Source organism: Paralichthys olivaceus, chromosome 19 (genome assembly GCF_024713975.1).
Source record: "Paralichthys olivaceus isolate ysfri-2021 chromosome 19, ASM2471397v2, whole genome shotgun sequence".
Classification (NCBI taxonomy): domain Eukaryota; kingdom Metazoa; phylum Chordata; class Actinopteri; order Pleuronectiformes; family Paralichthyidae; genus Paralichthys; species Paralichthys olivaceus.
Window position 1 is genome coordinate 10,566,340 of NC_091111.1, and position 16,634 is coordinate 10,582,973.

The following is a 16,634-nucleotide window of genomic DNA, read 5'->3' on the forward strand; positions in this document are numbered from 1 at the left end:
GGTCAATGTTAGAGATAAGGTTTTGGTTATAACATATAGGTTGTCCACAGTAAATGGAGGCAATGCAAACAAGGATAGCTGTGGTAACTTATGTTTGTGTGTTTGAGCTTTTACCTCCCCTGATAACACGTCGACAGCGATAGTGAAAGAGTGCCATCTTCAGACCGAGTCAGCTGGGAAAACTGAATGTGTTGTGCACCTAGTTGACGCTGCACCCCCCTCCTTCACACCTCCACCTCCACCCGGCCCTCCGACATGGCTACACTTCACACATGACACACACGTGCAGCCCATGTGGTTCCAATTAGTACAGATTGAATGTGTGTGTTCAGGTGTACATGTGCGATGTGGTTACTTGAGGGAGCATGTCTGTGTGTGTGTTTGTGTGTGTGTGTGTGGTGGGGGGCAGTTGCATGGTGTGAAGTTTATGGTGTGGCATGTACTTTCTACTGCACAGCAAGACGTCACCAATACATCCTCCCCACGTGTCTGTTTACCGTTCAAACTCACTGGAAGAAACCACGCGAGAGCTCAGACACGCGTGTTTTGGATTTTAGGGGCTCCAGCTTGTTCGAGTTTTACATGTGAAATTCATCATTGTGATATTTTCATACACGAGCTATAATCACAATGTGGAGTGGAGTTTATTTGTGTCTATTTTAGGATGGACTCACACAGACTCACGAAACAATGAACCACATTTTACATATTTAAACAGTTCTTTGGTTTTAGCTTGAGTGAGTGTGTAGTGAGTGACAGCCGAGAGAGAGAGAGACAGAGAGAGCGAGAGAGAGAGAAGGGAGGAGGAGAAGAGAAAAAGAGGGGGAGGAGGCAGAGGTGGAAGGAAACAGGACGAGTGAAATGTTCCCCATTACTCGAAGAAGACAGGAGCTGTGTGTAGATTGACCTCAGAGGCAGAGAATTAGACGCAGAGGAGGAGTGTAGTTAATACGCTGTCTCTTTTTTTTTAAACCCTGCATGTTTGTTCAGAGTGAAGGAGACAGAAAGAAAATAATGCATTTTCTCCTGTAGAGCAGAAAAAACTAAAAAACAAGAAAAACGTGGCACCTCAAGTGCAAAGTGAGAGGCAGGTAGAAAGAGCCGAGCTGAGGTGTGTTTGTGTTGGAGGCGTGTGTGTGTGTGTGAGACCAGAGGGACTGTGTGTGACGGGAAGCTGGTGGGATCGTACAACTCTGTAATGCTTTGTGGAAGTATAGGACTCCTAATTGACCTGATTACACCCTGAGGTAAGAATGGATCTTTAACTCTGTGTGAGTGAGTGAGAGACTGTGTGTATGTGTGTGTGTGTGTGTGTGTGTGTGTGTGTGTGTGTGTGTGTGAATGGGTTTTATACTTAAATTCATTTTATCTTTAAATAAGCCATTTGTAGTGTTTTCTGTAGTATTAGTGTATTTAATATTCTATGTTTATGCCACACTACCTCATTAAATAAACACTTCTATATGTAAAAGAAAGAGAGATAATGTTATTGATACTTGATGTAATATTATTTAGGAAAAAATAGGTTTACTAGATTATGGTAACAGCAGTGTCATTCCACTATTCACTAACTCAACTATAAATTCAATTTGAATTTATTAACACTATTACTATATTTCTTTTGATTTTTAAAAGTATATATTTTTGTTTTGCTTTTGATTTACCTACATCAGATAGTGGTATATTATTATTATCATTATTATGAGATATTCTTGATTAATTGATATTCTTAATTTGGATTTGTAGCATTTTTGAGGTTATGGGAATTTGTCTGATTCTTCTTCGTCTTTTTTTTTTCATGTTCGAAAAAATGTGTTGTAAATTCACAATTCACGTCAAAGCACGAGGATTATACGTGACAGCAGTTTTTATTTTTAACTCAAGGAGATTATTTTGAAAAAAAATGATTTGCTTATGAAACAAGCTGTTCTTACATAGCAGAGTGAAACTAATACAACAGATTGTCTTAAAGCCATCATACAGTTTATCAATAGTGTGTGCATCTCTCTCTCTCTCTCTCTCTCTCTCTCTCTCTCTCTCTCTCTCTCTCTCTCTCTCTCTCTCTCTCTCTCTCTCTTCTTTGTGTGTGTGCAACTCTATGCATGGTATCAGATGTCCCGTTGCAGATGGGTTGGGTTATTACCAGAAACACATAGCGCTTTTCGCAGTTTGCCAGAAACAATAACACAAACTGTGTCGATGCACCTTTTTTATTTTCGTGGGGGAACTTACTAAAAACAAAAAAGGGGACAACAAGAAACCTAGAGCTAAAACTGCTTTTACTTATCTCTGACCCACACTTACTGTTTCTCCCCTGCCTTTTAAGGTCACATTATCTCAACATCCATTAGATGATAAATGTCATTAGCAAGTAACAACACAAACACATCAGTGTGTAGTCCCCTTAAATAAATCATTGTTATTAGTGCTAATTAACGCGGGTACCTGTATTTATCCCTCAGGGAGTCCCTGAGGCAGGCAGGCTGTGTTCTAGTCCGGTCACCCGGCCAACCAGGTCAAAGGTCGCCTATTAAAGTGGCTCAGGTGACACAAGTAGGTACTTCAGGCATTGTGGCCACCTCAGAGTGTACTTAGAGGCCCTTCATTTTGTTGTTGGAGATGAAATTGCGCTTGCTTTACTGCGAGATATGGAAAGAAGAAGAATAAGGCTATAAGAGTATATGAATGCTGAGCTCCTTCTTTTTAAAGATCCATTTGTGTAGCTTTATTATTGGACGACAGGTTTTTCTTTAGCTCAGTTTGTGCGGTGCAGTTTGAATGGGTCCCAACTGGATCATAAACATAATGTAGCTGATAAAGTTAAAGTATCGTTTAATGAAATGAAAGAAGTTTTAGCACGAGAGAAGTAAAAAAATAAAAAAATATGATATACACAGAAATGTTCAAACTAGAAAAGCAGTTAAATAAATTAAATGTATAAATTCTTGTTTTGAATATGTGGCACAAATAACGATTAAAGAGGTGAGACGCTCCGAGATGTCGTCAGCGAGAGAAAGTGTGCAACGGATGAAGCACAATGATGAAAGCTTTTCAGGATCAAAGCCTGCGTGTGCTTGTGTTTTCACAGATCATGTTGAGACAGAAACAGCCGGGTTTGTGTGTTTCCATGTGTGTGTGTGTGTGTGTGCGTGCGAACATGCGGGCTGCGCACCCACACCCGCATTTGTACGCAGCTCTGTGTGCGCGTTACATGTGGATTGCAGTTTCTCACGGCCATGCTGTTGATGCCGTGACTGACAGCCTTGTTAAATTTCGGTAAAGCATGAAACATGACATGAAAGTGGCCTGTGTGTGTCTGCGACTTTGTGAGGTGTGTGTGTGTGTGTGTGTGTGTGTGCGTGTGTGTGTGTGTGTGTGTAAAGTGATCCATACAAGGGCACCGACTAACCTTTGAACCCTGTGTTAAACAGCTAAGTGCTGCTTCTTATTCGCTCTCAGCAGGATCCTCTAATCAGAACCATAACTCTACACACGCACAAAAATGTCCTAGTTTCCACAAACCTGGAGTTAAGTGTCTGCTTGGCCATGCACTTTCTCTGTATACTTACCTGTGATTGCGATAATGTGTAAATGGCTTGGATATATGCTGCCTGGGTGAATTGGACCGTGTGTTTGTATGTGCGTTTTCATGGGTGGTGTGTGTGTGTTTGGCACCTCGCGCGTGCCCTACACCTCGACAGTGTGTTGACACAGTGATTAGGGGGCAGCTGGTACACATTGGCCCTCGCTCCGCCCTGCATTTACTGTTCTAATTAGTTCCTGTTCCAAATAAGAGAGAGGAATTTTAATAGAGAACCGCTGGTCTGTTGTCTCGCTCCGCGTACCCTCACATGCAGCAACACACACTAAATGTAAAGAAAAAAATCAGTGTGGCGAGCGCACTCCAGGGTGGTGAGGCACCGAGGCTGAAGGTTGAAGTGTTTTTTCTAAATTCTTTTTTTTGTGTGTGTGATGAAGGGGAAAAAAAGGAGTGATTGACAGGACCAAATGTCTCGGTTACCCCCCAAAGTCGATGCTCGATTTAGTGCCGATGCTGACCCGTTTAAGGGTGAAGAGTGAGCTCGGTGACCTAACATGACCCCGCCGTGACCCCTCCACTCTTTATGGGTTGAGGAAGGGGCTGGAGCTCGGGGTGGAGCAGGGTCACAGGTGAACAAGGGAAAGTTAATCTCTGTCGTTTAGATGCCCGTTAGCACTTGTGTCAGCGGGGTGGCTGCAGCGATCGGTTCTGATTTGTTGTGGGTTTTGCATTTGAGTAACATTTCAAAAGTAGAATCCGACCTGCTCCGATGTTTTCTTTACTTGGAGGTGTTTTGAGATCAGATGTTAGTTTGAATCCATTATTTCTTCTTCTTTCTTAAGCGTTTGCATCAAGATATTAACATAATTTGTCATAAATTTGACATAAATACTTGTTTATGAGGACAGTGTATGACACACTAAACACCGTAACACTGTATGTTATTGTATGTGTGTGTGTGTGTGTGTGAGCATGTTTCATAACATTTCCTCTGCTCTGGTTACTCTGCAGGTGAAGAAATCAAACAGTGAATCTCATGTTCCAGACCCTTCGGACGCCAGGTACGCTCACATGTGGTTGTTTGCGTAATATGACAATATCAGGGGTTTAAGAACGTCGTGTGTGTGTGTGTGGACTTCCAACGTGTGTGTGTGGTGTGTACCAGCTCTCTCTGGTCATGGTGCAGAGAGGTGAGGTTTCACTGCAGTTGCAAGCAGTGATGAGGTAATCAACACTTTCTTAAGCCCCCTCACACACACACACACACACACACACAAAAACATATACTGATCCAATATCACAAGATGAGGAGGTATGGATCACACACAGTAATTCATTTATATTGATCATTTACACGAATTGAATTGATAAATTGTTCATCAGAGAAATAACCTAAGCTATTTTATTGTCCTTCTCTTAAGTAAGAATAGTACAAATGAATAATTATTCATACATTTAATTATTAATAAGTAATAAATAGGTTCCAGCCTCTGAAATAAGATGATTTGCAGTTGTACAGTACGTCACTGCAAAATGAAAATCTTTGGGTTTGGGAAACTCTAGGAAGTGACACAGATTATCCAGTAATAACAGACAATAATATGTATTTACAGGTGCATAACAATTTATTCATACAAGATCTATAGTTAATTCTAATGGGGTGCAGCATATTTCTTCAATGAGCAGACATGATGTGAAAACCAGAGATGAGTTTATGAAACACCGACTCCTGCCATCGCTTCCCAAGAGGAACGAGAGAGCAAAGAGAGGAAAAAATAGAAAAAGGAGTGGAGACAGAATCATTTCCTGCTGTTGACTGATGAAAAAAGAAAAGGATGGAAGAACAGTGTTGAAGCACTCGAGTGCAAGAGAAGAAGAAAAAGAAGAATGGCTGCATGATCTGTAAAAACTTTTATTGCCATGTACGGCAGGGATATTTTAGGACATTATGTTTGGAGTTATAGGGCTTGGCTCGATATCTCAATAGAGCGCTGTTGATATTAAAACAGTGATCATTGTTTTTAGTCTACAGCCGAGCACAATGGATGTTTAGCTGTAAATAGAAAAAAGAGTACACAGAGAGAGCTGATTTATAGTGTTTATCTTTTTGTGCGTTCCATCTTTTGCGCCCTCTCGCCACGTCTCTCTCTCGTCCACTGAAAGCTATATGTTTATACCTGTCAGTCTGACTGTGGGTTGCAGTCATGTGTGGCGATGCTATCTGCCCATAGCATTGAGATGGACTGCTTCCAGACCGCCACACAGATGTGCACTCTCTCTTTTTTACGTACACACACACAAACACATATGTACACGCACACAGTGGTAGACCGGCAGCCCGCATTTGTTTAATTCTCCCTCCATCTCTGTCATTTCTCGCTTTGATGTCTCACACAAGAGCAAGAGTGTGACCAACCTGTGGGCAGCCTGAGTCAGGGCTCTCACACACAAACACACACACACACACACACACACACACACACACACACTGACTCAACATTAAACTGTCTTTCACCAAAGAACACGTCAGCGTGTGGGTTTGTGGCAGCAGTGATGAAGAGTCATGAGCGAGTGTTTTATGTTGACTTTTTTTTCCTGAGCGCATGCATGGAAATGTATTGAAAACATTCACACCTCTCACTGGCCGTTATGGACCCTCGTTGGCCGTTAGTTGTTGCCACGGTAACAGCCAATGGGGAGCTAATCAACAATAAACACAGATAAATGAAAAGGTAGACAACTAAATAAATACTTCATAAACACAAACCTTCATCCTGTTTCTTTCTATATTTAATTTAACTTGCAGCCAATCACACACACACAGGTTTTTACACACACACACTCTCAGGTTATTACACACTCACTCTCACTTTATCATTACCACCTTGTGTGCTGGTTTCTCCAGTCATGCATGTGGAACACATTGTAAAAGTAAAGCATGCTGGCAGCCTGTGGGTTTGTATTGGAGCCCAGAAGTGAGCGCACACACACACACGCACACACCCACACACACGTATACAAATACAGACACACACTCTATAAAAGAGCGAGCAGGCCCGCAGACAATGTCTATCGCCCCTGAGCACATGCCCATGTAAGCTAAGTGGTACGGAGAAGCTTGAAGTTTATGACTCAGTGTGTGTGTGTCACTGTGTCACAGCATGTCACTGAATGTGTTCACTGATATCCTCACGTAATAAATGGAGGTGGGACATTCCCAGCTGTGTGAGCGTATCGCTGTTGAACTGTTATCCATTCAAAAATCACAGTTCATCCCATCTTCTCCTCCTCTTCCCCCCTCCTGTAGGTCTATGGAAATGCAGGACCTAGCCAGTCCTCATAACCGTGTGGGAGGTGGGGATTCGACGGGCTCCAAGCTCGACAAGAACAGCCTTGGCAGCCCTTCCATCACCACCAATGGAACAGGAGGTGAGAGGGCAGGACATGTTTAGTGCTACATTAATACAGTTGTATAGTTTTAGAGTTCAAAATAAAGTTTTACTTTCATGTTTTTCCTTTAAACTCACAGTATTTCAGGGATAATTCTATTTTAATTATAGTCAGCTAATGAAAGGCCTAAACTTTAGAAATACAAAGTCAACCACTGAATAAGATTGCATTAATTACACAGAGCTTATTGAGTTTCTTATCAAACGATACATGAAAGGATTGATAGCACTTTCATATCTGTATGAATATGAAACCCCAGAGAGCAACAATACACATTCAAATATTGTTTTTAAATGAGTTGTGGTTTTAGTTGACGATGGTTGTAGGTTATTTCTGGAATTGGAACCAGCAGAGCCCCCATGGAGTCAATGCACACGGATAAGAAATAGTTTGGCACATAACCTGCCAGCATGTATACAAAAAGTGAAGCCAAAGCGTCCTGATAGCCCCTTTGTGGCTGGCTGCAGTACAGGACATAAATTCAGCTTACTCCATGTTAGTGGACATGGACCAAACTAAAAAGTCAAAGAACAGGTCAAATCATTTTTTCTCAAAGATGGTTTCTGTCATTTTTCGGTAGTTCTCCTCACAATGTTGTAAATGTCATGATTGACAGCTGAGACTGACTCACGATTGGTCGAGCACGTGTATTGGCAGGATCTCAATACTGTGGCTCCTTCCCCCCCGATTGTTTCTGTGTAGACACTATTTTGGCTTAATTTCTGGATTGTGGAAGGAAGCGGAGGTGTGTTGTCCATCTTTATATAGAGTTGTTAACAACTGGTCACTTTTAACATTGTACTTTATATGTTTAGCTGCTAGAAAGTGGATTTTGTTTTTATTAGAGAGAACCATTCAATTCAATCTACACATCCACATTTACTGTCCTTACGCTGAGTTAAAGTAACTGGCTATGGCTTTATATTTACCCCACAGACATGAGAGCAGTGTCAGACTTATCATTCAGCTCCCTGCAAGTGTTATTTGGACAAATCCACCTCTATATCTGAAATGGCAACAGAAGGACATATATATATATATATGTCTATACTCTTGTTCCATCAGAGGTTGACTGTGAGTACTCACTTTGAGTAAAGTATTTGATGAGTGTAATGTAATGAAATGAAACCAGTTGCAAAATCATCAGTCAGAACGTTTCCAACATGCAGAGATAAGAACTTTGCACATGCAAATGCACACATTTACACACATGTGCGCTGGCATGAACACTCGAGCAAACCACTGGAGAATGTGTGCAAACACACAGTGAAGCTCTCCTCTGCTAACCGCTTGGCAAACTGTGTGTGTGTATATGTGTGTGTATCTGTATATATGTTTGGGTGCAAGCCTAAAATCCCACTGGAAACTATTTCCTCTACAAGAGCATTAAAGCCTCACTGCTCTCTTAGATGTCAACACCAGCGATCCCTCTCCTCTCTTCCCTTTGTCCCACTCTCTCTCTGTTTCTCCTTATTTTTCTCTGTCCGTCTGTCTCTTTCCTTCTTCTCATCTCCCCCCCGTCACCCTTGATGTACCCCTCTCTCATTCTCTGTACTGTGGGATTGTTCTTGATGGGGCGGTTTGATGTAATAGCGCTGGATGTAAGTGCTTTTGTTGAGGGCAGGGCTTTGATCTACTGCTGATTTAAAAGGCTACGGAGACTTCTTTTAATAGTAATGTAATGGAAAAAGTGAGATGCTGCATTCGGTCAACTTGATTTGTCAAAACAGAGCCGCACACAGAAATAGCTGTGCTCAGAGTGGAGTTAACGGTGCATTCAGACCATATTAGAGCATGTTAAATCATTTTTTGATGAGCTCACAGTTAATGGTTTAAGCAGACAGCACTGGATCTACAAGCTCGCAGCCAAAACAAACTACATACCCAACATTCCCCTCACCTGACATCAGCCGGCACTCCAGCCCGTGGGCCATCTCCATAGCAACTCATTTGTCTTCATTAGGGCTCGTCTGATTGTATTGCTCCCCGAGGGGATTAATGAAGTTGTCCCGAATTAAACGGCGCCTTCAAAAGTAATGACAAGTCTTTATCATGTTCAGAGAGTGATGAGAAAATGAGAAACAGCATGTTAGATGTTAAAGGTGGTCAACAGATGTGCTCATGTGATGAGAGATAACTGTTATTTAAAGGACTAGTTCGACATTTTGAAGTGAATACTTTTATTCACTTCATTAGGATGAGAACTTTGATATCATTTTCATAACTGTTCGTTAAAGCAGCTATAACCAGCATTTCTATATTTACGGTGGATCACATGACTACTTCTAATCTAATTATATCACTTGAAGTCACTGAAGATAGACTGTATGTAAAGATGGATGACATGACAGCTCCACAAAAGTAAAGCCAAAGCGTCTCGATCACCCCCTGGTGGCTGGCTGCAGTATAGGTTATAAATGCCACCCAAGAAGTCACAACATTTTCTCGAAGATGGTTTTTGTCATTTTAGTTTGTTTTCATAGATTATTACAGATATTTCTCTCAGGAGCTGGAGGAAAACAAAACAAGATTTTCCAGTTAAGTTGTGGTTTTTATATTTCAAGGTTAGGTATAGTGACCTTCTTTAGTATCTGCTAGTTCCTCTGCAACCTCGTTAAATGATGCTTAAATTCATGACCATCGGAGGTCCGTTGTCATATTTAGCTTTTCATTTATCCCTCAGTAAAAAAGCAAATACGTTTATTTTCCCAAATTTAAAACTATTCAGTTAAAAACACCTTTCACGATACAAATATGCTACCACTGTTGAAAATGCTCACCATGTCACATTTACCTGAGACACGCCAGGTTCTCGGTGTATCGTATCCTCACAACCTTCCCACCTTGCACCCCTTTAGGTGAAAGTATGACCGTTCTAAACACGGCTGATTGGCTGTTGGGCTGCAGCAGCCCGCCCCCCGCCCCGGGCTCCAAGGACTATGGTACAGAGGAGCATGTGTGTGTAAATCCCAGGCCACAAGTCATATAAGCTGAATGCAAAAAGTGATGGGTTCATACAGTTTAGGCTCGTCATACACGGGGCGTTCTTGTGTCAGAATTGCTGTGATTTCTTTCATTTGCTGTGCAGTGTTCTATTGTCTTTGGATTACAGTGTGAATTCATCACAATGGAGTTTTTATAGATTTGCAGGGTTCCCACCAGTCAACACATTTAGGAGAATCTTACAAATTAGCTGGGGATGTAAACAAAGTGTTACCTTGCATGATTATATTTTTAAACTTTCATACTTCTTTAATTTTCACATTTTTCCTGGGATAAAAGAGACAAAATAATAATACCTTACAGTGGTTGTGATGTTTGGACTTGGTTGCAGAAAGTCATTTCAAAACTGTGGGAACCCTGCACACAATATTTGCACCCGTACTTGAACTGCATGGTAGTTTCCTGCTCTGGACTCAATAAGGCTTTCTTTGTGTGTGATGGTACTTCCTTGCCGGCCTCCCCTAACACCGATCCTTTCCCTCTTCCTTAAGTGAAAACAGAGCCTATGAACAACAACGATACAGTCACCACAACAGGCGACACAGCACTGGACACATACGCCGGCTCAGGTAACACACATATAAACTTATTTGCTGCATACACACAAAGAGATTTCCATGTGTCGAACTTCTCGTCTCAGCGCTTTCTCGCTCTGTTTTCTCAGTCGCACAAACACACACAAACACCACCGTCCGCTGCGGCTCAGCGGTCGGCCCGCTGAAAACTTTAATCCCATGAAGCATTGCCTGTCCTTGGATTGCGTCATCAAAGGCTGGCAGAGGGATGAGGGAGTGGGAGGGACAATTTTACACTTGTCGTTTTTTTATAGACTCACACACGACCCCGTGATCCTTTCCACTGCGAGACACACACAGACTCTGATCTGCAAAACCATTAAGAAACACACAGCAAGGGTTAGAAAGCAGCGGGGTGTTTGTCAGTATTGAGCTCTGACATCTCAATGACCACAAACAGACATTGTGTTTTACCATGAGGCCCACTCTGAGGGTTTCATGCTCGACAGTGCTCTCTAAAGAGAAATAACTTGGCTCCCCGCCATTCAAAATGATTCAAATTGTGTTTACTGGAACAGAGTTTCAGCCCCGACGAGCCGAGGACCTTGAATTGTGCTGTTCAGGAGTGGTTTTTGTGAATTGTGAAATAAAACAGAAGATTTGAGTCGACACCATCCGGAACTTTGTTTTTGACTTGTTGTTTCTGATCATTCTGCTGTTTTTAGTAATCACCAGCAGTGGATACAGCCCTCGCTCAGCCCATCAGTACTCACCTCCGCTTTACCCCTCAAAGTAAGTCTCATACTGCTTTCCGAGAATCCTTATCAGATATCTAGATTCAAATTTCACCCATTTACCCTCTAAAGCCCCTGTATGCTATAATCTGCCCAGTACCTACATCACCTCTCTGTCTCTCTGTCTTTCCCAGGCCCTACCCTCACATCCTCTCCACGCCTGCGGCCCCTCCCATGCCGACGTACGCCGGCCAACCCCAGTTCAGCAGCATGCAGCAGTCGTCCGTCTACACCGCTTACTCCCAGACAGGCCAGGCCTATGGACTGTCCACCTACGGTACGAACAAACACACACATACACTGACTCACAGTGATATACATTAGATGAACTAACCCATTTTAGAAATATAACCTGTTTTTTTAATCAAGTATCAGTATGTCTTGCTGAAGTCAATGAATTGTTATTTTAAAACAATGTAACACAATAACGGAGATTTTTCCTTTGCAGACCTTTATTTTTACATTAAGATCCATGAATTATTCTCTGAAAAACTAGGAAAATCTTGAAATCGCAAAGTTAAAGAAGGTGAAAACAAATTCCAGGATCTGTCCCCTGTTCATCCCCCACCCCTCCACAAATTTCATGGACATCAGTTCAGCAGTTTTTGTGTTATCCTGCTAACTGACAAACAAACACAAACAAAACATAAACTCCTCTCATGTTCATTTTATGTTGAATCTTTTGTACAATATTCAATATTTCTGTCTCGTCCTAGACCTTGGGGTGATGCTGCCGGGCATCAAGACAGAGAGCGGCCTGGCCCAGAGTCAGTCTCCTCTGCAGACAGGCCTCAGCTACAGCCCCGGCTTCACCACGCCTCAGCCTGGACAGACGGCATACTCACCCTATCAGATGCCAGGTCTGTCAAACCTGCATCACTTGTCACCTCAACTCAGAAAACTCATGCAGTTCTTCTGATGTTGAAAAAAAGATTGGGGGAATATCATCCAAGTTTTGAAATCCTGATGAAAAACGATCTTAACTTTTATTGTGCTGTGACTGTCACTCTCGTATCCCCCTCCAGGTTCCAGTTTCACCCCCTCCTCAGGCCTCTACACCACCAACAACTCAGTGTCCAACCCCGCCAACTACACTGCCACACAGCAGGTACATGTGTGTCTGTGTGTGTCAGTTTTGTGCACGCTGGCTGCTTCATCAGCTTAAGCCCTGAGCGTTCACTTTCCCAGGCCAATAAGAGCAGCTCATTTCCTAAGGGAGCTCTTGCCATAGCGGATCAACCACGTCACATGTTTGGTCTGAGTGGTCAAGCGGACGTCATTTTCCTCATTACGCCGGCTCACACAAAAGACCGGGGATTTTGTGCGCAGCAGTTGCGATAGCATTTCGAGACCAGAAGTGGTTTTGCAGTTACACAAAACCCACACAACTTTCCTCGCTCGCGGTGGCTTTAAGAAATGAAATGTAATTACACTGTGACGTCGCAATGGGGGAAAAACTAAGGAGAGAAACAGAGAATTAGTCTTTGTGAAAGAGCGTTTTGTTCTGAATATTTCTCTTCGTCCTTATGATGAATTGTATTGTGGTAGTAAAATGCTTATAGGGGGATTTCAGTGTCCCACCATGATAGATGTGGCTGTTTACAGGAAGAAAGTCAAGCTTTGGCCCGTGTGGGTGGATTAAGGGAAATTGGACATGTGTGTGTGGAGTGTGTGTGTGTGTGTGTGCGCGCAAGTGTATGAGTTTAACAGAAAAAGAGAAAGCAAGCGTGACAGAAACTTTGAGTGACTGATTGAAAGCAAGTATGTGTACAGTATGTGTGAATACGCACATTTGCATACACACTTTGCTGACTACACACCAACTGTTTGTGAGCGTGTGTGTGTGTGTGTGTTTGTGCATTCATGTGGTGTGCTCCAGTTTATAAGGACTCGTACAGATGGACGTAGTGACAGGTTTAGAGAGCTGACTCATAAAAGCGCCCATCTCCACTGGGTCTGTAAAATGCAGCAACACAAGGCTTTAATTGTCTTAAAAAGATATAAAATACAGAATGGAGGGAATAAAAGATTAGAGAAATGGAAGGGAACACTTGTAAAATCTTCAAAAGTCAGACTGAACCTTTCCAGAAAAGTGAAACATCTCAGTTTCCCTGTTTCTTTCCTTCTTTACTTATAACTGATGTTATTCTCTGCAGGATTACCCCTCATATACAACGTTCGGCCAAAACCAGTACGCCCAGTATTATTCCGCCTCCACTTACGGGACATATATGAGCTCCAACAGCGTGGATGGCACAGGCTCCACGGCGGCCTACCAGCTGCAGGACCCCGCCCCCGCCATGACTGGACAGGCCGCTGAACTTCACCCAGGTTTGTGCTAAACAGAAACACATTGTTCAGAAGATACAACTTTTCCGCCCGAAACTTTGTAAATATGCAAACAAAATGTCAGCATTTTCACCGCTTGCATCGTGGCTCCATAATCTTGGAAATAAACACCACAGATTCTGGGTAACTAAGTTCAACACCCTCTTTTCTACGCCTATGATGAAGCACAGGAAGTAAGTTCAGGCCGTAGCCATAGTTACCTGGCATCACGCTTGCTAATTGGAGAATCGGTGTGTGTTGACATTAGCCCGAGAGGTTTTTGATTAGAGCTGAGTTATGTTAAATATTGCACTTTTAGAGACAAGTCAGAGAAAGTGGAGTAAAGAGAAAATAATAAAGAGCTAAAGTGCACCCATATGTGCAGAAATATGGCTTCATATTTTTTCACATTTTTCTTTGGTTTGTCTTGGCTGTAATTCAGGAAGCCTGATTAAAGGAGCTTATCATTCTTCCTGTCACTGGCGCTCTGCCTCTTTCTGCCTTTCTCACTTTTTCTCTTTCTCTCTCTTTTTTCTACGCTCGATATCTTTCTCTTTTGGTCGCTCCCTGTGTCTTTAGCCCACCTCCCTCCCTGTTTCTCCACCTCCCTCCTTCCCTGATTGAGACATAACAATATGAGAGCTGAAGCTTAGAGTCTGGTTCTAGTTACCACACAGCAGTGGGAGCATATGGCATAAGTATGAGGGTGTGTGTGTGTGCAGGCGCACTATTCTCTGTGTGTGTGCTCCTGCAAAATTTTTCTAGGTACAGTATCTTTTGCGAAAAGGATGGATTACCTCACGTTTTGTGATTTACCGCATAGTTCTGTCTTTGCTTCCTCCGTTAAATCTGTACATGTGCACGTGAATCACTCAGAACAGCAGTAGTGCCTTTGTTCATGGTTTCTCTGTCAGTTTTTACGTTGATCTGTGCTGCCAATTACCTTGAGTTATTAAACCTGACAAGATGGCTTATTAGTGTACAGAGTCTGAGTTATTGCTTTTTCCTGAAGTGGATACTCCTCCCGAGCACCTGCGGGATCAGCAGCACAAACCACATCATTACTGTCGCTTTAATGCAGCGAAGCTAAGTGTAGTTTGTGATCGCTCAAACACTCCAAAACTTTTTGTAAATCAAAAATGTTTTTAAATGTCCTGTATGTGTTTGCGTTCTCTCTCAGGGGACTTTGACACGGTGCAGAGCCCCTCAACGCCCATCAAAGAGCTGGACGACCGGGCCTGCCGGAGTGGGGGGTCCAAGTCCCGGGGCAGGGGTCGCAAGAACAACCCATCCCCTCCCCCTGATAGTGACCTGGAGGTAAAACAACGCTCACTTACATTACTGACCAACAATTCTATTCATTCTCGGTGGATATGTGGTATTCCCTCTGGTCTTCATCCCTCTGGTCTTCATCCCCTCTGCTCACTGAGTCTCAAAATACAAGAGGGGAGAGGCTGATAAAGAGCCGGACCACCCATGTCACTGTCCACTCGAACTTGCATGTGCATATGGATGTATCATTTCAGAAAAAAGCCTCCTTTAATGCGTCTGCTTTTCTTTTTTGCTCTCTAAGAGGGTGTTTGTGTGGGATCTGGACGAGACGATCATTGTCTTCCACTCTCTGCTCACCGGCTCCTACGCACAGAAATATGGAAAGGTAAGATCATCATCGTGCCTCCACTGTCTGTCTGTGTTTACTGTGGCATCTACCCAACATCATCTCCATCAGTCTATCCATCTTCCTGTCAAACGTTGAATCCCAGGTTACTGGTTTAATGTTGATTAAATGACGCTGTGGCAAAATGGTTGTTTTATAACCAAAGCATCCAGTTTTCAAAATCCCAAAAGGCTGCCGCTCTACTGAAGCTGGGAGAGGTGATGCAACAGCCTGTTATTGAGCGCCCCAAGAGAGCACTTTGAGACGAGGGCATAATTCTCACTGGGAATAAGAGTGAAGGGGCGGGCGATCTCTCCTTTTACTTAGTTTGAGTTTAATGTCTTTCTTTAAACAGCTCTCTATCTGTCCAGCTGCCAAAGTCCAAACAAGACAAGAGGGGAGTAGATGAGAATATTGCTGATACACTCATCTTGCTCGCCTCCAGTTCTTGCCATGAGCTCACAACTATGAGCCTCACAATTACTCCTGCAGAGAGTGACCTGTGGACTTTTTTTAGCCCCAGGCTTTGTCTTACAGGCTGCATATGGGTCGCCTGTAGGCAGAGGTGCAAACATTACTCAGGGCTTTAAGAAGTATTTCCACATCCTGTTATCATTTTTCAGATGTTTTTTTTTAGAATGTCCTCAAAGTTCATTTTCAACATCAGTCATATTTTATGGCCAAAAATGTTATCTTAAAATACCAAAACAAGATCCTCCACTACTGAACTCAATATGATTATAAACAGAGAGTACATTAATAATACAGTATTTTTTTTTACTGTACTTCTAATTTGAATACATATTTAAAAGAAAATTACTTACTTGCTTGTACTCAAGTACAAATGTTAACATTGTAATTTTACTTTTATTTGAGTACATTTGTATCTATCAAGTTATACTTTCACAAAAAGCTTCCTTTTCCTTAGTACATTATTAACATTACATCACCTAGGTTATAGTCAATTTATGACGATGACCACATACATAATAAAAATTAATGAGTCTTAAAATGTACTACTTATTAAGAACACATCTTAAGTCCGTTAATAATTCGATCATGCTTCCCTCAAGTCAATCACATTTTAACCTGCTCATTTTTCTACCTGGACAGTTTTTCTATTTCAAACTTCACTGTGGACCTATTAGCTGGTCTCACCTTCATAACATCAACCCTGTTTATAGTTTCCTTTATTTTAATGGCTCTTGGCTCTGATCTTGGATCATCCTCTGTGGCCGGGGCTTCAGATTTTTATTGGGTGACGTCGTTTCCTGTGGGCCCCGGCATCGCCACCAGCCTGCCTGTGCGGGCGTTTGCGTCTGTTCTGACATGTTGTTTTGGCAGAG

At 42.5% G+C, this 16,634-nt stretch overlaps 1 protein-coding gene across 7 annotated transcripts in view; it reads left to right on the forward strand.

The window, feature by feature from the left end:
* eya4 (EYA transcriptional coactivator and phosphatase 4) overlaps positions 1-16,634 on the forward strand; it is a 42,253-nt gene that overhangs the window by 18,140 nt on the left and 7,479 nt on the right. For 3 of the 7 annotated variants that reach the window (XR_011239275.1, XM_020092014.2, XM_020092013.2), the window contains exons 3-13: positions 4,553-4,602; positions 6,849-6,970; positions 9,850-9,933; positions 10,486-10,563; positions 11,235-11,301; positions 11,438-11,580; positions 12,020-12,163; positions 12,329-12,411; positions 13,460-13,634; positions 14,812-14,948; positions 15,205-15,288. Coding sequence is in view for 6 of the 7 variants with exons in the window: in XM_020092014.2 (XP_019947573.1) it covers positions 4,553-4,602; positions 6,849-6,970; positions 9,850-9,933; positions 10,486-10,563; positions 11,235-11,301; positions 11,438-11,580; positions 12,020-12,163; positions 12,329-12,411; positions 13,460-13,634; positions 14,812-14,948; positions 15,205-15,288 (1,167 nt within the window). In the remaining variant the exon portion in view is untranslated. Of the gene's footprint in view, positions 1-863; positions 1,248-4,552; positions 4,603-6,848; positions 6,971-9,849; positions 9,934-10,485; positions 10,564-11,234; positions 11,302-11,437; positions 11,581-12,019; positions 12,164-12,328; positions 12,412-13,459; positions 13,635-14,811; positions 14,949-15,204; positions 15,289-16,634 lie in introns of those variants that run through there. The other 4 variants (XM_020092019.2, XM_020092018.2, XM_020092017.2 and 1 more) reach the window with 3 other exon arrangements.